This window comes from Sminthopsis crassicaudata, chromosome 2, assembly GCF_048593235.1.
Source record: "Sminthopsis crassicaudata isolate SCR6 chromosome 2, ASM4859323v1, whole genome shotgun sequence".
In the NCBI taxonomy this organism is placed as follows: domain Eukaryota; kingdom Metazoa; phylum Chordata; class Mammalia; order Dasyuromorphia; family Dasyuridae; genus Sminthopsis; species Sminthopsis crassicaudata.
In genome coordinates this window covers 664,903,359-664,924,128 of record NC_133618.1, presented here as the reverse complement: position 1 = coordinate 664,924,128, position 20,770 = coordinate 664,903,359, and the positions used below count along the sequence as shown (strand labels likewise).

The window sequence follows — 20,770 nt, the reverse complement described above, 5'->3', positions numbered from 1 at the left end:
CCTACTCCTCTTTCTCTTCTTCTTCTCTTCCACCTCCTCCTCCTCCTCTCCCTCCTCTTCCTTTTCCCTCAAATCCAATGCTTTTTATGGGCCATGTGTCTGTATGAAGAAGATTTGGTCTTATTGTTGACCAGAGTCAAATAATTGGAGGTAGGACAGGCAGTGAGGACTCACAAAAAATTATAAAATGGATCCCTGTGTTAGGGAGAAAGTTCCTTATTTTTCCAGAGTAAAAAAATCTGGTCTCCTTCAGCTGTAGCGCCCTTGGCCTTCCTCCTACTCCATAGTTTTAAAAATATTTTTCTGAGGCTTTACAATGAGTCTAGCATGTAGTGTATCATACCACAAAATATGCTGAGCTGGACAATTTTTTGAATGTTATTTTTCAGGATTTTAAACATCAGCCAACTTAGAGCTAAATGCTGGGATATCTGTAAATGGTCTGGGATTCTGGATGCCTTTCCCCTCTGGGGTTATGGTTTTGAGAAATTGCAGGATTGTAATTTTTTTTTTTAATGTTCATTTTATTGGGGGTGGGGAAGGGACTCAGAAAACTGTCACTGGGATTTCTAAGGATGGTTTAGGAGCTATTCATTATTTTTAATGCTTATTTTTTCACTTTTTTTTAATCTATTAAAAATTCCTCTCTTTTGGCTAGAGGGTTTTTAAAAAATTCTTTTAGCTAGACAGAGATTGGATTGTGTACTTTTGCTCCTCATTATGCTTGCAATAATAATCATTGTGATCATAGTAATCAATGCAGAATAATATGGAAGGAAGTGATAGAAACTGTGCATTGTATCTCTGCAGGCTAGGAAAAAATTAGCACTCAATGAATGGCAGGTCATGTTCTTCCTGAAATGTAGCTCCCAGAGCTACATAATACTTCCCAGTCATTCTTTGATCTTTCCTGTCTCTCACCTCATACATGCCATCAGTTGTTAAATATTGTCAATTATTCCCTGCAATGACATCTCTACCGTCAGTCCCCTTCTCTCCACTCCAAATCAATCTTCCATTGTCCAGAGGAAGCAAGGTTGAGAAGTGATAGAATGTTGGATCTGGAAGACAACTCAAACACTGTTGTCCAGACCTGCTCACTAGAGGATGTCGGTACCAGTCTGAATCCTGATCATGGGTGAAGAGTGAAGGGGCGAACTCATGAAGATGATCAAACAGGAATCCTTTTATTCAGAATTTTCTCAGCCTTATATACCCTAACACACTTACATAACTATAGTTATGTGCATGTGCTAACTATATAGTATACTACACATGAAGGACTACATAAAAAACTTGCTATTGTGTGCAGATGTTTCCTTGCCACTTTAGTATAACTCTGCTTTAATCACAACACAGGTTGTTACACCCTTTGACTTGTCAGAAAGGCTGAGATGCCCCTGGGGGTGATGGGGAGCCAAACCAAACTCATCAGCAGAGTTCCACTGGACTAAAGGATCTTATACTTCACTCAGGATTCCTTACTATCTGTGACCCTCTCTACACTTATCATCTAACTTATAAATCCTTATATCACTTAAGTTTCTCTTTCTTTGTACAATGGGTATAATAATCACTATCTATCTATCTATCTATCTATCTATCTATCTATCTGTCTATCATCTGTCTATCTATCTGCAGAGATTTTGGATCCATGTTATGAGATAGAGAACTGTGTATTGGTGGAATAACAAGAGAGAGAGAGAGAGAGCAACAGACAGAGATATGTGGGATCAAAGCCAAAAAAAAAGAGGAAAGAATTCAGAAAAATAGGAGGACTTTGCCAAGGAGAGTTAAGCTTTTCTTCACTGCATTTGAATATTTTCACCCTCTGCCAATGGTGGGTGTTGGAAGAGCTTGCCAAAGATAGCCTGAGTTTAGGAGAGCTCTAACCTTGAGAGTTTATAATCTCTTACTTCCTCCTGGGTTTGAACCAATGGCATCTTCACTTTCCATGTTATTTTAATCATTGAGTCTGTGGTCGTATAAAATACCTCTATATTATACCAAAGCAATTATTGTCTAGAAGCTTTTCCCAAATGTCTCCCAGAATCAGGGAGAGCTGGACTTAGAGAACCAAGGGTGTTCTAGGGAACAGCCCACACTCAAGTAACTAATCACAGGAATTGGCCCCTATTAGACAGGGGTAGCTTAGCTCCACAAATATGTGGGGCTTGGGGTCTGTAATTTTGGTGTATGAGGATTGCTTTTGATTTTCAGAAGGAAAAATACCACTGAAGGATTTATTTCCCCCTTTTTATTAAAAGGAAGGAATATGTAATTGAGTCCATTATTGCTTTGATGAGAGAAATATTGTGGGGTCTGAAAACAGGCCACTGTAAAATAGAGATCTGTATAGAAGCCAGCTGGATCCCAAGGAGGAAGGGCTAAGGTAGGGAGATCAAAAAGACTAATGTTGGGGAGGGGGCTTGTATCATCCACATTATCTAGTAATAATTCCTCCAATTCCCCAATATATAAATGTATAAAATACATTTATGTCACAAAGGAAAGCAAAGGTTGGTGAAAATAGATATAATTTTACTCCAATTCAAATTCATAGACTTTTTGAAATATCTCTCTCTCTCTCTCTCTGTCTGTCTCTGTCTCTCTCTCTCTATATATCCATACATATGTCTCTCCATTTATTTAGTTATTCACCAATTTATTCATCTATTTATTCTATTTACTTGTCTATCATCAATCTATCTATCCATCTCTCTCTCTCTCTCTCTCTCTCTCTCTCTCTCTGTCTCTGTCTCTGTCTCTGTCTCTGTCTCTCTCTCTGTCTCTGTCTCTCTGTCTCTCTCTCTCTCTCTGTCTCTCTGTCTCTCTGTCTCTGTCTCTGTCTCTCTGTCTCTGTCTCTGTCTCTCTCTGTCTCTCTGTCTCTCTGTCTCTGTCTCTCTGTCTCTGTCTCTGTCTCTCTCTCTGTCTCTCTCTCTGTCTCTCTGTCTCTCTCTCTCTCTCTGTCTCTCTGTCTCTCTCTCTCTGTCTCTCTCTGTCTCTCTCTCTCTCTCTCTCTCTCTCTCTCTCTCTCTCTCTCTCTCTCTCTTATCTCTATTAGGGATAGATATTTGTTTGTGAAGTGCTTTCCATGAATTTCTGATTTGATTCTCACAACAAGCCTGTACTTGAAATGTCTTTCTATGAGCATTTTAGGATGAGAGAATTTGGGAAAATGCTCAAGATAACTTCAGTCAATCTCTTTATTTTAAAAATGAAGGAACTGAAGTCCCGAGGTAGGGAGTAATGAAACTAGCATTTGAACTGAAATCTTCTGACTTCCAATCCCATGGTATTTACATATAATCAGATAATCCCATCCTTGGATATCGTACGAATTCTACTAATCTTTATCAATCTTGATGGTGATATTTTCTCTAAGTACCTTTAAATGCACTGGACAAATGCCACAGCATAATTACAGAGCAGAAATATGTAGTGTCTCCTATTTCAGGGGCACAACAGATAGTGTAGAAAGAACATTTGAAATTAAGAAGCTGGATTTGAATCGGTTCTGTTACTGATGACTTGTATGATTGATACTGGGCAAATCCCTTTGCCTATGGGAGTCTCAGTTTCCTCTCTTATAAAGTGAAGTCTAGGTGGCTTTCCAGCTTCTTCCAGCACTAAACTTCAGCGATTACTTGAAGCAATATTATAGCAATCTAGACAGATCTTATATTTTACTCCTTTCTGATTTCAGGCACCTTGAGGGAAAGGATCCTGTCTTATTTCTCTTTGTTACTCCTCTTCACTTAAAACCTTTAAGTATTGGTTCAATGAGTTTTGAATGATTATTGAATCTCCTTGGGACAGTAACAGGTTCATCTCCCACTTACTAGCTGACAGCCTCCCAGCACATTTTCAAGCCTTTTGTCAATCATCCAGGAAGAGCTGGGAGTTCACTTGATAGTTTAGAAATAGAAGGGATCCTTTAGTGGATGGTTTGGATTAGATGCCCTCTGAGGTCCTTTTCAACTCTTAGATTTTATGAACTCAAGGATTGATAGTTTTATTTTATTTTTATTTTTATTAATTTTATAATTATAAAATTTTTTTGACAGTACATATGCATGAGTAATTTTTAAAATAATATTATCCCTTGTGTTCATTTTTCCAATTTTTCCCCTCCCTCCCCTAGATGACAGGCAATCACATATATAATAAATGTATTACAATATAACCTAGATATAATATATGTGTGTAAATCCAATTTTCTTGTTGCACGTTAAGATTTGGATTCGGAAGGTATAAGTAACCTGGGTAGATAGATAGTAGTGCTAACAGTTTACATTCAATTCCCAGTGCTCCTTCTCTGGGTGTAGTTATTTCTGTCCATCATTGATCAGCTGGAAGTGAGTTGGATCTTCTTTATGTTGAAGATTTCCACTTCCATCAGAATACATCCTCGTACAGTATTGTTGTTGAAGTGTACAGTGATCTTCTGGTTCTGCTCATTTCACTCAGCATCAGTTCATGTAAGTCTCTCCAGGCCTCTCTGTATTCCTCCTGTTGGTCATTTCTTACAGAACAATAATATTCCATAACCTTCATATACCATAATTTACCCAACCATTCTCCAATTGATGGGCATCCATTCATTTTCCAGTTTCTGGCCACTACAAAGAGGGCTGCCACAAACATTTTGGCACATACTGGTCCCTTTCCCCTCTTTAGTATTTCTTTGGGATATAAGCCCAGTAGTAGCACTGCTGGGTCAAAGGGTATGCACAGTTTGATAACTTTTTGGGCATAGTTCCAGATTGCTCTCCAGAATGGCTGGATTCTTTCGCAACTCCACCAGCAATGCATCAGTGTCCCAGTTTTCCCACATCCCCTCCAACATTCATCATTATTTGTTCCTGTCATCTTAGCCAAGGATTGATAGTTTTAATACTCATCCCCTTCTTTCTTCAAAAGTAATGTTAGTTATCTCTACTACATGAGGATCCCCTTTTAACCTCTTGCTTATGTTTCTATCATTTCTTGAGAGCAGATATTCTTAACTTTTTCTGATAATTCTGATGAAGTCTATTGACTCCCTTCTCAGCATCACATTTGAAAAAATATAAATACATTTCTATTACAAAGGAAAGCAACGATTAGTGAAAATAGATATAATTTTACCCCAATTTGAGTTCATAGACCTTTTGAAATTTCTCCATATATGTATGTATTTATTTATTCACCAATTTATTATCTATTTATTTTATCTACCTGTCTATCATCAATCTATCTGTCTCTATCTATCTGTCTCTATCTATCTATCTATCTATCTATCTATCTATCTATCTGTTTGTCTGTGTATTTATCTGTCTGTCTATCTGATCTATCTATCATCTATCAGCAAAAGTTTTGGATCTGTTGAGTATTCATGGACTCCCATTTAAATTTAAGAACTTCTGATCTACCTCACAAATCCTTAATTTTTTTTCCTTAATATACTATATTCCCTGAACAATTTGGTGAAACCAATTGACCACTTCTCATAATCATGTTTTGAAATAATTGAAGTCAATGCTAATGAAAATAAAGATGCCATTTTTCCTTCATCCATGTTCATGGACTCCCTGACATCTACTCTTGGAACTCAGGTTAGAACCTCTGCTTTTGATCAGATAATTCTTAATATCTTCTTTGATTTTAGTTCTTGTGGTTCCTCTTCTGATTTTATTTTTTTTCCATTTATTTCTTTTAAGAAAAACCCAAAGTATTCATAAGTTCCTGGTCTGGGACCTATTTTCTCCACATCGGCTACTCAGTGGACCCAGATTGCTTGATTGGTCCTCCATTTTAGAAGCTCTGTAACCCAGGGTGTTAATAACAGAGTCAGTTTTTTCATCCAGAAGAACTGGAAAGCATTTAAGCTTTATCTGCTTTTATCTAGCTTTATCTGTTTTTATCTAGTATTGTTAGCACACTGGCAGCCCCTTCAATAGCTAACCCAGGAGGGGCAGCAAAACTTCCCATGGACCCACACATTCTGGTCCTGGTCATTGTTTGCTCTTCCTCCAGCCTTGTGATGAGGGAATGATTCCCCTTGTGAGTTGGAGTCTGGACATGAAAGGGAATCACATGAACTTTTTGGGCCTACGGATGAAAAGCACACTTCATCTATATAGCCTTAAACCAGGACATCTGCAGGAGTTGGGAGGCCAGAACCAGGATGTCTCCAAGGCTTGTCAGATTTAACTTGCTTGGATAAGAACTTGGGGTTTGGGATTTTGATCCAGCCTGGGCTTTGGGGCCATCTTTTGCTTCAGGTATTGGATTGAAAGAGAGCCTCATTTCCCCCTTCCAGACTCCTTCCTTAAATTTCCTGTGGGGCTGCTTTGATTTTCAGCGGTTACCATACATAGCTTTCCCATGGCAAACTCTCTGGTTGATCCATCACATTCTCCTCTTACTTGTCTATGTTCTTTCTGCAACTTTTCAGCTCTGAGGCATTTTAAGATTTTCATTAGCCAAAGCTATTTTTTTTTACATCCTAAAATGTGAATTTAAAACCAATATTTTTCCCTTTCAGCTCGGTGACCTTCCCATCTCATCCACATTGAAATTTGGAGCAGGAAGGCTCATCAAGGACCGTCTCATCCAATCCGTATCTAAACAAGAGTCCTCTGGCCCATGTGCCAGACCCGACAAATGATCCTTCATGAGGGGGAACCCGTTACCTCTGGGGGCAGGTCGGGCCATGGTGGGGAGCCCCAGCTCTCGGGGAGTTTTCCCTGACCTCTGTCTCTGAAGGAGCCCAAGGGGCACAGTGCATCTCTTCCACATGATCATCCTTCCCAGTCATGGCTTTGGAGCTGGAAGGGCCCTAGACGCTGCCTTGTTCAACCCCTTCCCTTTACGGATCAGGAAAAAGAAGGCCAGGGCTGTTACCTGACTGGCTCCAGCCTGTGCAGGATTGCCATCCAAGGGAGGGTTTTGGTTCCCATCTTTTTGCCTCCCTGCTCAGCTCTGTGGGCAGTCATCACGCCTTAACTCCTCTCTTCTTCCTCTTATACACCTAGTCCTCATCGAGAGCTAACTCCAGGGCCCTTCTCTCCTCTGAATGTTCTCCAGCTTATTAATGCTCTCCCCAAAATACCCAGGACTAAGACAATACTGTATGTTTATGCATGTAGTGCACATGGATATGTCTGTGTGTGTATATATATAGGTAAGTGTGCATGTGCATAGGTTTGTCTATGTGCCTATAAGTATGGGGACTGACCTAAACTGCTGCCTCCCTTTTTCTGTTTTTGTTTTTTTGCTGAGGCAATTGGGGTTAAGTGACTTGCCCAGGGTCATTAAGTATCTGAGGCTAGATTTGAACTTAGGTCCTCCTGACTTCAGGGCTGGGGCTCTATCCACTGCACCAGCTAGCTGCCCCCTGCTTCCTCTTCCTGGAAGCTCTGCTTCTCTGAATGCAGCTCTCAGCTGCACTCACTTTCTTGCCTCCATGTTGCATGGGAGACTCATGTTGAGCTTGCAGCCCCCTAACAGCTTCCGCTCTCCATCAGGAGAACTGTCAGGAAGCTGCACCTCCTCTATCCTGCATATAAGAAATTGACTTTTTAAATCCTTGTATCAAATCTTTAGTGAAGCTTCTCTTACTAATTTTTTTTAGCCTGACAAGATCTTTCTGGAGCCTGACTCTGACATCAGCTAATCAAGCCATTATTTTATAAGCACCCACTATGTGTCACTCACTGGGTGATGTGCTGTGGATACAATCCCTCCTCCCCCCACTCCCAATACAAAGCATCTCTTTTTCTCTGGCCAAGGATAGAGGATGTAAGCATGTTTTGATACTGCAGATTTAAGTAATCAACATGACCCAGTTAACTCTGCAGGGAGGCTCCAGTTACAGATGGAAAACCCAGTCTCCCTCTCTTACTTTGCTCATATTTGCCTCAAATATTTGCCAGAGGAACTATCTCTAAAAGCCAAAAGAGAAACCGACTCGGTGACCTTTGGTGACTCCCATCCCTTCAACCCTTGAGGAAAGAAAAGGCACTAGCGTGCTTATTAGGGATGCTTAGGAGCTCAGCAGTTGTTCTTTTGTAATGATGACAAGGTCTAATTTTTCTGGGTCTCATTTATGAAATGACTTCTTAAAAACCTCCAAAGAGGTATATCGTGAACATGGAGCAATGTCTACAGGGAAAGTCTGCTCTAAAGCATATAGGAATACCTATTATGTGTGTAGGACTTGATCTCTCTCTCTCTCTCTCTCTCTCTCTCTCTCTCTCTCTCTCTCTCTCTGTCTCTCTGTCTGTCTGTCTCTGTCTCTCTCTTTCTGTCTCTCTCTCTGCCTCTCTGTCTCTATCTCTGTCTCTGTTTCTCTCTCTCTCTCTGTGTCTCTCTCTCTCTCTCTGTCTCTCTCTGTCTCTCTCTTTCTCTCTTCTCTCTCCTCTCTTTTTCTGCCTCTCTGTTTCTGTTTTTGTCTCTCTATCTCTGTCTCTGTCTCCATCTCTCTGTCTCTACTTTCTGTCTCTGTGTCTCTCTGTGTCTCTCTCACTCTCTCTGTCTCTGTCTCTCTCTTTCTCTCTCTCTGTATGTGTGTCTCTGTCTCTTTCTGTCTTTCTTTCTCTGTCCCTCTGTGTCTCTGTTTCTCTCTCTCTCTCTTTCTCTCTGTCTCTGTCTCTCTCTCTGTCTTTCTGTCTCTCTCTCTCTCTCTGTCTCTCTCTCTGTCTCTTTCTGTCTCTCTCTCTCTCTCTGTCTCTGTCTCTGTCTCTCTCTCTCTCTCTCTCTCTCTCTCTCTCTCTGTCTCTCTCTCTGTCTCTCTCTCTGTGTCTCTCTCTGTGTCTCTCTCTTTCTCTCTCTCTGTATGTGTGTCTCTGTCTCTTTCTGTCTTTCTTTCTCTGTCCCTCTGTGTCTCTGTTTCTCTCTCTTTCTCTCTGTCTCTGTCTCTCTGTCTCTGTCTCTGTCTCTCTCTCTCTCTGTCTCTCTCTGTCTCTCTCTCTCTCTCTCTCTCTCTGTCTCTCTCTCTCTGTCTCTCTCTCTCTGTCTCTCTCTCTCTCTCTCTCTCTCTCTCTCTCTCTCTCTCTCTGTGTGTCTCTCTCTGTGTCTCTCTCTTTCTCTCTCTCTGTATGTGTGTCTCTGTCTCTTTCTGTCTTTCTTTCTCTGTCCCTCTGTGTCTCTGTTTCTCTCTCTGTCTTTTTCTCTGTGGCTCTGTTTCTCTCTCTCTCTCTCTCTCTCTCTCTCTCTCTCTCTCTCTCTCTCTCTCATCTCTTTCTTCTCTCTCCTCTCTTTTTCTGCCTCTCTGTTTCTGTTTTTGTCTCTCTATCTCTGTCTCTGTCTCCATCTCTCTGTCTCTACTTTCTGTCTCTCTCTGTGTCTCTCTCACTCTCTCTGTCTCTGTCTCTCTCTTTCTCTCTCTCTGTATGTGTGTCTCTGTCTCTTTCTGTCTTTCTTTCTCTGTCCCTCTGTGTCTCTGTTTCTCTCTCTCTCTCTTTTTCTCTGTGGCTCTGTTTCTCTCTCTCTCTCATCTCTTTATCTCTTCTCTCTCCTCTCTTTTTCTGTCTCTCTGTTTCTGTTTTTGTCTCTCGGTCTATCTCTGTCTCCATCTCTCTGTCTCTATCTTTCTGTCTCTATCTCTGTCTCTCTGTATTTCATCTCTGTCTGTCTCTGTCTCTTTCACTTTGACTGGCACCCAAAGCAAACTCTTATGATGCCCCAACCTGGCGGGTTCCCTTTATGCCTTTTGCACATTGCTGCTTCCCATTCAATAGCAATGTTGAATCCTCTAATTAGATTGTCAGCTCAATATTCTGTGAAACACTTAGTGCTTGATAGATAGCAATTCCTTAATGTATTTTCTTTTTTTTATTATTATAGCTTTTTATTGACAGAATATATGCATGGGTAAGTTTTCAAGACTGACTCTTGCAAAAATTTCTGTTCCAACTCTTCCCCTCCTTCCTCCCCCTCCCCTAGATGGCAGGCAGTTCTATATACATATTAAACATGTTAAAGTATATGTTAAATAAAACATATGTGTACATATTTATACTATTATCTTGTTGCATGAGGAAAAAATGGATTTAGAAAGAAGGTAAAAAATAACCTGGGAAGAAAAACAAAAATGCAAGCAAACAACAAAGAGTAGAAATGTTATGTTGTGGTCCACACTCATTTCCCAGTGTTCTTTCTATGGGTGTAGCTGGCTCTGTTCATTATTGATCAATTGGAACTGATTTGGATCCTCTCATTGTTGAATAAATGCATTTTCATCCATCCATCCGTTGCATTCTTTCCTTTTGCCTTTTCTCTTCCTCAATCCATCCCTTCCTTCTCTCCGACAGCTTTCTACTATTACTCTTTCCATCCCTCTGCTTTCTACTCCAAACACTTTCCCCATCCCAATCCTTCATTCTCTCTTCCCCAGCAGGAGTAGCTTCTGTTTCAAACAATCTCTCATGCTCTGAGAGATTTCTCTACTTCTACTATTCACCTATACTGTAAACTTCTCTCCCTTTTTCCTTCTCAAAGACTGCCTCCTATTAAAAATCTCTCTCTGAGTGCCTTTGATTATAAAAATCTCTCTCCCAGTTTCTTCTGTTTATTACAAACACATTATTCATTTCTCTCTTCTTTTGGTTCCTTCTTTGTAGCACTGGGAGAATATGGACTACCTCACCCAGTGGTAGTAAGCAGCTCAGGCATGTTCCCCCACCTATCCCCTCTACCTACCTTCCCTTTCTGACTTCCTCTTCCATCTTTCCCCCTCTTCTCCTCCTTGCCTCTCCTTCCATCTTACCTCACTCTTTCTCTCCCACTTTCCCCCCATAGCTGTATGAGTGACTCCCCTTTAAAATGCATCATTGTTAAATCAGTCTGATCACATGTGGAATTGCAATCCATTTCTACGCTAGAAATCCAGAGTCCAGGTCACGGAGCGGGGCTTTGCCTTGGCTTTTGTGCTTCTGCTCCAGAGGAAGGGAAGCTTGGAAAAAGGTTAGGCCTGAGTCTGATTTTTGCCTAACACCTTATGGATGGGAAAACCATGAGTCAATCATTTGGGGTTCTCAAGGAAGAATTACTTCGAATGCTGCAGGCATGCAATAGGGGACCTCTTGGCTGGTCAACCTCGATCTCTGTGGATGTGTTTGGGGGGGAAGTGGTGAAGAAAAAGTAGACTCGCCAGGTACCATCAGTCCTGTGGGGCAGCCTGGAGAAGCAGCTCCATAGAGGGCATAGGATGTGGGGTCAAATCCTGGCTCTGCTGTTTACCATCTGTGAGATATAGAAAAGCCATTATCTTTGGGGGAATTTCCTCAGCTGCAAAAATGAAAGCCACACTAAATTATCTAGGTCATTTATGCCAAAGGATGCAACGCATCATCTAGTTTATTTGACAATTACTCTGGTGATATTTTTTTCTAGTGTCATTAATGCATATTTAAATGATTTATTTATTCTCTTTTCCATGAATATCTACATCTTTTTTCTTTTATATTACCTTTTTATTTCACAAGAAAATAAATTATACAACTTAAAAAATAAAATTCAAAAATGAAGCAGTACATCAAAACAGTTCAGCCGACTGCCATATGGAAACTGCTACCATTCAAAATTGTACAGCATGATTATCTTGGTAGGAAGTGGCGCGCATTCAATCTTGTAAATACCATCCATACATAGATTACAACCTAGGAACCGTGTGTTGAAAAAACACTCCACAGACTACATATAAGCTTTCACATACTGTTTATTTGACAAACAAAACCTTGGAAGAATTTACAAGATAGCATCCCAGTCATTTACATGAAAATAGAAAAAAACACAGTTTGAGTTTGTTAGCAAATCTTTCTGTAAAACTAGTAAATCTCTTGCCCAAATGGAATTGTTAAAATCTGCACTTTACAGGAAAAATAACATCCTAATGCAAAAGGTTTCTGACTTGAATATCTTTGTCATACTTCTCCAACTAGACTTCGAGCAACCATAGGCTTTGGACCAAGTGAGAAATTCCCTCAAACCAGGGTTACATGTGTTTGTTAAGTCTGAGCCCATTTCCCCCTGCATTCTATCAATATTCAAGGAGATATGTCACAGACTTTTGGGTTGATTATTGGGTTAAATTGTTCTTACTGTAACACCTTAGTAAAGATCTTTTCTAAAAGCTACTTAAGACGAGTTGACTAAACTGAGTCATTTATGATCATCTGTAGAAGGATACTGGTTGGGGCTCAAGCTGATGTTGTAAGAGAATCACCCTTGTCTCCACAGGGAGTCGTCCTTAGGATCCTGAGGGGAAGATGGATCTGGGGATCCAATCTCTAGATGGATTTAGCCAAGTTCTAGAGATCCAACTCATCAGGGAGAGTGGGAGTTTCAATAAGTGCCTTCAGAGAGACATGGGTTATACATTTATCATTTCGAAAGTATGTTTCAGAGTTCTGTGAAACCCAGATATGGTCTGACCTGGTCAGTGTCCAATAGATATGATACTTCCTAGACCTGGATGTAATGCTTTTCTTAATGTAGTTCACAAACACCTCCAAAACTTTTTTTTTAAATAGCTTTTTATTTACCAGACACATGTATGGGTAATTTTTCAGCATTGACAATTGCAAGACCTTTTGTTCCAACTTTTCCCCTCCTTTCCCTCATATTTCCCCCTGATGACAGGTTGACCAATACATGCAAAATAGGTTAAAGTATAACTTAAATACAATATATGTATACATGTTTATACAGTTATTTTGCTGTACAAAAAGAATTGGACTTTGAAATAGTGGACAATTAGCCTGTGTCCTTTAGAACTTTTTGATGGGAATAAGGAAGGGAAAGGATACAAGAATTTTTTTTTTTTTTTTTTTTTTTTTAACAATGTCTACTATGTGCCATGTACTGTTTATTCTTATAAGAACAGTTATCTAGTTAAAACTTACCCAGGATATTATATATGACTTTTGGAATCTAAAATAGAACTTTTACCTTTATACTAATTAAATTTGATTTAATTTGATTTGACCTATAATTTTAACCAGGGAGGATCTTTTTAGATCCAGACTACACCATCCATTCATTAGCTAGTGTGTCATTTGCAAATATAATAAGCTTAACCACCAGGTGGTACTGCTGCTACTAAGCTGATCCTATTCATTATAATGACCAGGAATTGAGCAATCCCTGCTCATCCCATGGGCTGTGTACTTTGCCCAATGTCTCTGCTGGTTTAAAAAACTGGCATCCCTTGCCCTATGAGCCTCCCCCTTTCTTTGTGGCAGCTTTCATGCTGTTAGCCTATGGGGTGTGGTCAGTGTGGATATATCTAATCAGCATAACCTTTTAAAATTAAATTAAATTTAATTTTATTGTAGCTTTTTATTTACAAGATATATGCAGGGGTAATTTTTCAGCACTGACTCTTGCAAAACCTTTTTTTCCAACTTTTCCCCTCCTTCCCCCCCTCACCCCAGATGGCAGGTAGACCCATATATATCATAACTTTTAAGTTCCAAATCCATAGGGAGTCCTCATAAGCTGTCTGAATCAGAACTGATGGAAGAAATGGATTTTTGTCAAATAATCCATAGCCAGAATTCTTGTAACAGAAGCATGTCATTTCTGTTTTTTTAACAGTCATTGATAAAAATTATATATTTCACTTGTTTTCAGTCATTTCTGACTCCGCGACCCCATTGGGGATTTTTCTTGGCAGAGAACTAGAGCAGTTTGCAATACAAAAGAGGAAACTGAGACAGGCAGGGTTAAGTGACTTGCCCAGGGTCACACAGCTAGAGAGTTTCTGAGTCTGGATTTGAACTCAGGGCTTTCTGATTCCAGGTTTGGCACTCTATTTCATGATCTGTCTATTGATAAAAACACTTTATAATAAAAATCCATCAAATCTGAAAATATGCTATCTCTGCCTTGATTCAATTAGTTGATTAAATATATATTTTCATTTTAAAAAATATTTTATTTTTCCAAATATATGCAAATATAATTGTCAACATTCACCTTTGCAAAACTTCATGTTTCAAATTTTTCTTCTTTTCTCTCCCTTGTCCCCCTTTCCAAGACAGCAAGCTATCTGATACAAGTTAAACATGTACAGTTCTTCTAAACAGATGTTCATATTTGTCACACTGCTCAAGAAAGATCAAGAAAACAAAAGGAAAGAGAAACACAGGAAAGAAAAAACAAACAAACAAACAAACAACAACAACAAAAAGGTGAAAATACTATGTTTTGATCCACACTCAGTCTCCATAGTTCTCTCTCTGGTTTCAGATGACATTTTCCAATTGACTAACTGTTTAAAAGGCACATGACCAAGCACAGATCTCTGAACCACTGGAACACTCATTTGACTTTGAACTGGCTGCTGTTTGCATGTGGTCATTCAGTGAATTCCAAGACCAGCTAGGTAGGTATTCCCTCTCTTAGTGCACGTATCTCCATCTTATTCATAAATATAGTATGAGATTTTCTTTACCTCTCTCATCAAAATTACAAGCAAAGCCTCCATCTAAATAAAATAAAATATTTCTGCAATCTCTCAAAACTTCCACCTATATTTTTTTTTTATGAAGAATTTGCCTTTTTAACCTGGAAAAGGGATATTCTCTCAATTCCTAGTCATAGGATGCTAGAGCTAGAAGGATCCAATCCCAACATTTTAGGAATGGAAAAAACTGACACCTAAAAATTCATTGACATTCAGAAAACAAATATTTGATGCTTTCTCTGTAGAGAGAGCATTGTGTTAAGCCTTAAGGAAGATATAAAGACTGAAAAAAAAATAATAACACAGTCCTGCCCTCAGAAAGTTTATAGTCAAACAAAGGCAGCAAAGGACAATTCTATTTAACCACCAGGTGGCATTGTTTGAAACTAACCTGAAACTAACCTAAAACTATCAGGATCAGGGCCTGGGAAATTTACTCTGGCAATATGCACTCCATCCCAAACTAGCAGGAGTTCCAGGGAAATGCCAGGCTCTCTATGGTTCTCAGAAGTTGGATGACATTCTTCCATCCCCTACTTGTTTTCTCTCTGGATGGCCGTGCTCCAGTTTTTTAAAAAAGATGAAATTTCTTTTATTTCCCTGGCCAATCATTTTTTCTTTTCTTTATAGCAAATAGATTTAGTCAAGCCAAACAAATTTCCAGATAGGCCATGTGCAAAAAGTATTCATTTCATTCTGCATGTTAATCCAACTCCTCTCTGTCAGGAGTTTGGTCTCCCTTGCAGTCATGGTTGATCATTGCCTGGATGAATTCTTTTGAAATCATTTTTTTAAAAAGTGTTGATATAAAATATAAATTGTTCTGCTTCTGCTCACTTCACACTGACTTGGTTCACCCAAGTCTGTTGTGCCCACGTTAGTACCCTGGATATCTTAGAATCAGCCGGAGTCAGGATAAGCAAAAGTCTTTATTCTTGGTCTTTTGGGGTCACTGTGAGGGGATTAGATCTAGGAATCTCCACACCTCCTTTCTCTCTCTCCACAGAGCAAGAATGATCCTCCTTCTCCTACTCCACCCCCTGATCTCTCCTCCCTTCTCTCCCCATATTTACAGATGGAGCCAGCATAGAGTTGAATAGAGTCATCCTCCAAACATGTTAATAGAGAATTGTCCAATTGGTAATTAGCCCTAAGTGCTAGGTTAAGTGCATCTGCTAAGTTCTAGCCCTTTACACAAGTCTTTCCAGGTTTCTCAGAAACGCTCTTTCTCATAATCTCTTACAACACAATAATATTCTATTCCATTCATATATCATGATTTGTTCAGCCATTCCTCCCCTGATGTGCACCCCCTTAGTTTCTAGTTCCTTGATGCTACAAAAAAGCAGCCTTTTATATATATATAAATATATAATTTAATATATAAATATATATATATAATATAAAATGTATAAATATTATATAAATAATATAATTATAAATATTATATATATATATATATATAATATATTTGTCAGACATGTGTCTTTTTCATCCTCTTTTGTTTGATCTCTTTGGTAGATGGTCCCCTGTCCTACAGTTAGTCTTGGTTTGCTCAATCTGGACTAGCTTTTGAGCTTCCACCTACAAGAAATCCCAACCTCCATAAATCTGCCATATCTCATTGAGCCCTAATAGTGGGTGGGACCTTGTACATAAGTAGTCCTTTCAAGCAAATAGACATTCCCATATTCTATATACATGCACTGTATATAGTGCTTTGCTCTTTTTTAAAATTTTATTTTTTATTATAGCTTTTTATATACAAAACATATGCATGAGTAGTTTTTCAACATTGACCCTTGCCAAACCTTCTTTTCCAACTTTTCCCCTCCTTCCCCCCACCCTCTCCCCTAGATGGCAGGTAGTCCCAAATATGTTAAATATGTTAAAGTATATGTGAAATCCAATATATGTATACATATTTATACAGTTATCTTGTTGCACAGGAAAGATAGGATTTAGAAAGAAGGCAAAAAAAAACCTGAGAAGAAAAAAACAAAAATGCAAGCAAACAGTTACAGAAAGAGTAAAAATGTTATGTTGTGTCCATACTTATTTCCCAGTGTTCTTTCTCTGGCTGTAGCTGGTTCTGTTCATTAGAGATCAATTGGAACTGATTCAGTGCTTTGCTCTTTATTGTGGAACATGGAAAAGGATTACAATAATATACACAGGACATCTGTTGTATTCCTACAGTTTCGCTCAGATTCAGACAAGCTTTAGCTGGTTAAAGCCATGATCTAAAACCCAGGAGGCTCAGGTCCTGGTCTCTCTGCCAACTACTCCTCTCCGTGGTTGAGAGCAATATATATTTGGCCTGTTTATTCTTCTTTACTGCATCTTCTTCTGGGAATGAGTAAAAGAATAGAAGAAATAGAAAGAAGCTCCAACTGATGTTAGACTCCCAGAATGGAGTGAGACCTGTCATTCATTAGGGACCTTTGTTTTGTGGGACTGGGCTTCTTGTGGAGCTTTGGAGAGACAATGGAGAGAGAGCCCCTGTTTTTCCTTTGAGGTGGAAGGCTCTGTTCCACTTGTGCCTCCAGTCTCACTGCAGAATCAGCTCTGGCCCACAGGCCCCCATCCTAGTCTCCTAAAGGGAATTGTTTCAGAGCCAGAAGGAACCTTCTCCATTCCTGTTCTTTCGTTCCATTCTGCCTTCTTCTAGTCATGTTCTTCCCTTGAGTTCAAGTTCCTATTATGACCAAGAACTATGTTAGACAAAGTAAACAATATATATACAGAGTATATATATATATATGTGTGTGTATATATACGTATATATATATATATATATACGTATATATACATATATACATATATATGTGTGTGTATATATATATATATATATACAATCTATATACAAAGTAGACAATGATAAGAACAGAGGAGAAAGCATTCAGAAGATTTGAAGAGGGCAAGATCTATTTAACTGTGTTGGATGGAAAAGGAGGGAATGATTCATGGAGAAAGTGAAGAGATTGACAGCAAGGTCACAAAACTTCTTGGAGGCACAGCTACGCTGCTGGGGAGTGTAGTCATGAGATTATCAGGAGTGGGATGTGAGGAGAGAGAAAGAAATTTTCTGCTCCAGTAGAGGTAGCTGGTGGCAAAGTAGATCCACTTCTTAGGCTGGAGTTAGGAAAATCTGAATTCACATCCGTCCTACACCTACTAACTGTGTAATCTTGGAGTGATTGAGTTTCTTTTTGCCTCAATTTTCCCATCTGTAAAATGGGGGCAATAACAGCATCGACCTGCCAGGATTGTGGGGATCAAATAATATATACTATTTTAAGAGCACTTGGCATATAAAAGCTACTTAATAAAGGCTTTCTTTCTTTCTTCCTTCCTTCCTTCCTTCCTTCCTTCCTTCCTTCCTTCCTTCCTTCCTTCCTTCCTTCCTTCCTTCCTTCCTTCCTTCCTTCCTTCCTTCCTTCCTTCCTTCCTTCCTTCCTTCTTCTTTCTTTCTTTCTTTCTTTCTTTCTTTCTTTCTTTCTTTCTTTCTTTCTTTCTTTCTTTCTTTCTTTCTTTCTTTCTTTCTTTCTTTCTTTCTTTCTTTCTTTCTTTCTTTCTTTCTTTCTTTCTTTCTTTCTTTCTTTCTTTCTTTCTTTCTTTCTCCTTCAGGATAATAGTCAACATTTTTATGGCTTTTCAAGTTTACAAAGTTTGGTATCCATGATCTCATTTGTTTATTTTCAACTACGTGGGTCTCTATGGGGACCTCTCTGTGACCCTCTGAGACGCAGTTGTCTTCTCAGAAGGCAGCAGTCAAAGCCACGTCCTTCCCCTGGAGCTCTCACCCAGAGCCTGCCACTGTCTGCGAAGTCCCCTCATTCACCCCTGCTTCGGAACAGGGGCTCTTTGACTTTTCTCTGTACCCCCAGCTTTTAAACACAGGGTCTCGAACATAATAGGCGCCTAATAAATGTTTGCTGCCTTTCTCTTATATGTCATGTGAATGCATGGATGCGACGATAGTTGTGTCCTTGTGTGTGTGCATCCGGATGAGGGGCGAAAGGGGATGTTGTTGCGTGTATTTGGGGGTGGGGGTGGGGAAGGGCTGTGCTCGTGTAAACTGAAGGAGGCTCAGGATGGATTGCAAGCCCACTGACAGGCCGAGTGTGTGCGTGTGTGAGTGTGAGTATGAGTGCGTGTGTGAGTGTGAGTATGAGAGTGTGTGTGCGTGTGTGAGTGTATGAGTGTGTGTGAGTGTGTGTGAGTGTGAGTGTGTGTATGTGAGTATGAGTGTGAGTATGAGTGTGTGTGCGTGTGTGAGAGTGAGTGGGGGGCGGCGGGAGGAAGAGGGATAGCAGCTTGTGCGCGCCTCGGCCCGGAGAGTTGGGGGTTGGGGGTCGGTGTGTGCGTGGTGCGTGTGGGTGCCGGGGGTGGTCAGACTGCCTCCCCGCTCACGCCCCCCGTGGGCGGGCCGGACCAATGGAAGGCGGCGGCGGGCAGGGTGGGCGGGGGCGGACGGGCCGATGAAGGGGGGCGGATGGAGGCTCAGCCTGGGCGGCGGGTGTCGGGGCAGCAGCGGCAGCAGCTACAGCGGCTGGGGCAGCGGCGGCGGCGGCGGCGGCGGCGGCAGCTGGGACAGCGGCAGCGGCGGCAGCTTGGCGCTCCGTGCGCGGCGGCGGCGGCAGAGCCGAGGGCAGCAGAGCCGAGGGCAGCAGCACTGCGAGGGGCAGCCGCGGGGGCGGGCCCGGGAGCCTGGGGGGGCCCGCGCGGGGATGCGCTCGGGGCGCGGCGGCTCCGGCTCCGGCTCCGGCGGCTCGGGCTGCTGGGGAGCGAGCTAGCGGCGCGGGCCGGGGAGGCGGACGAGGGCCAGTCCGAGGAGGCGGAGGAGGCGCGAGGGGAGGCGGAGGAGGCGCCGGAGGAGGAGCGGCTGCGGCGGCGCCCGCCGAGGAGGAGGCGAAGGCGGCGGCTGCGGCGGCAGAGGGGACGGCGGCCGGAGCCCTTGGCCGAGCCCCCGCGCACCATGGCTGCCCAGGGCGAGCCGGGCTACCTGGCGGCGCAGTCGGACCCGGGCTCGACGAGCGAGCGCAGCACCGACTCCCCCGTGCCGGGCTCCGAGGACGACCTGGCCGGGGGCCCCCTGCCCAGCCCCGAGTGGAGCGAGGAACGCTTCCGCGTGGACAGGAAGAAACTCGAGGCCATGTTACAAGGTAAGCTTCCCCCTGCCCCGCCTCGGACCCCCGGCCGACTCCTCGGACCCCGCGCCTCTCGCTGGGCTGCGGTCCTCCCGGCCCCGCATTCCCCGCGACTCCCACTGCCCCACTCGGGCCGCCCCTATCTCTTCTTGCGAAAAGTCGCTACTTCCCCCCGGGCCTCAGTTTCCCCATCGGCAGAACGAGGGGCGTGTGTCCGTTTGGCGGATGGTGAAGGTCCTCCCCAGATCTTACTCCTAAGAGTCTGCCTAGCTGAGTAGGGGCTGGAAGCTTTGCCACAGCGCTTCAAGGTCCCGGCCCGGGAGCTCAGGCTCGGCGATCCCCTTTCCTGCGGCTCGGGCGCCTCCTCCCCGGCCCGGGGCTCCGGCGGGCTCTCGGCAGCTGCCGCCGCTCTCTTTCTGGGAGCCCTCCTCCTCCCTCCTGGCCTAGGGGGCCTGGAGGAAATGATTCCTCCTCCCCTCGCCCTCTCAGCCGTCCCCGCCTCCAGTCTCTCCCAGCGGAGTGGAGCAGGGCCTCCGTGGGGGGAAATCCCTCAGCAGCGGGGGGTGGGGAGCCCCGCGGCGAACTTCGGAAACTCCCCCCCCCTCACTGCACCCCCCGCAGGCGGGAGGCTCGCCCGGCCCTGACCCCGCCAGCTGCCCGACTTTTCCTTGACGGGTGTCCGAAAGGCACTTAAACTTGAAGTTGGGCGGCCCGGGACCGGCACGACCCCCGCAGGATGAGGGCACTAGAACTTGGGGCGGGATGCCGCCTGAGCCCGGCCGAGCTCGGCCTACATCCGCTGCCCTACAGCCGCTCTCCCTCTGTCACTTTCCTCCCCCCTTCCCCTTGTCAATATCCACTTCCTCCAGCTGAGGGGCTCGGAGATGTGGCTCACGTTTTAGGATGGGGTTCCCCTCCCCCTTTTTGGGCAGGATGAAAGGGGGGGCGGAGCCGCGCTCCTCTCCCAGGGACACTCTCGGGCAGTGCCAGCGTATTGGAGGACAGGGTTGCCCGCATCTCCTGCAGGGCTCGGGAGGCCGAGTGCCGAGTCTAAGGCATTGCAGAGTATGTCTCTCTTCCCCAGAAACACAGGCCTCAGTTTGCCTTTCCCAAATCGAGGCAAGCAGTCAAATCAACAGATACTTTTATGCTTGTTGAGTG

At 42.6% G+C, this 20,770-nt stretch overlaps 1 protein-coding gene across 2 annotated transcripts in view; it reads left to right on the top strand.

Moving 5' to 3' along the window:
* The first annotated feature begins 19,287 nt into the window (after positions 1-19,287).
* BICC1 (BicC family RNA binding protein 1) overlaps positions 19,288-20,770 on the top strand; it is a 270,972-nt gene continuing 269,489 nt past the window's right edge. The window contains exon 1 of one of the 2 annotated variants that reach the window (XM_074297059.1): positions 19,288-19,624. In XM_074297059.1, coding sequence (XP_074153160.1) covers positions 19,438-19,624 — 187 coding nt within the window. In that variant the 5' untranslated portion in view covers positions 19,288-19,437. The remainder of the gene's footprint in view (positions 19,625-20,770) is intronic. The other variant, XM_074297058.1, reaches the window with a different exon arrangement.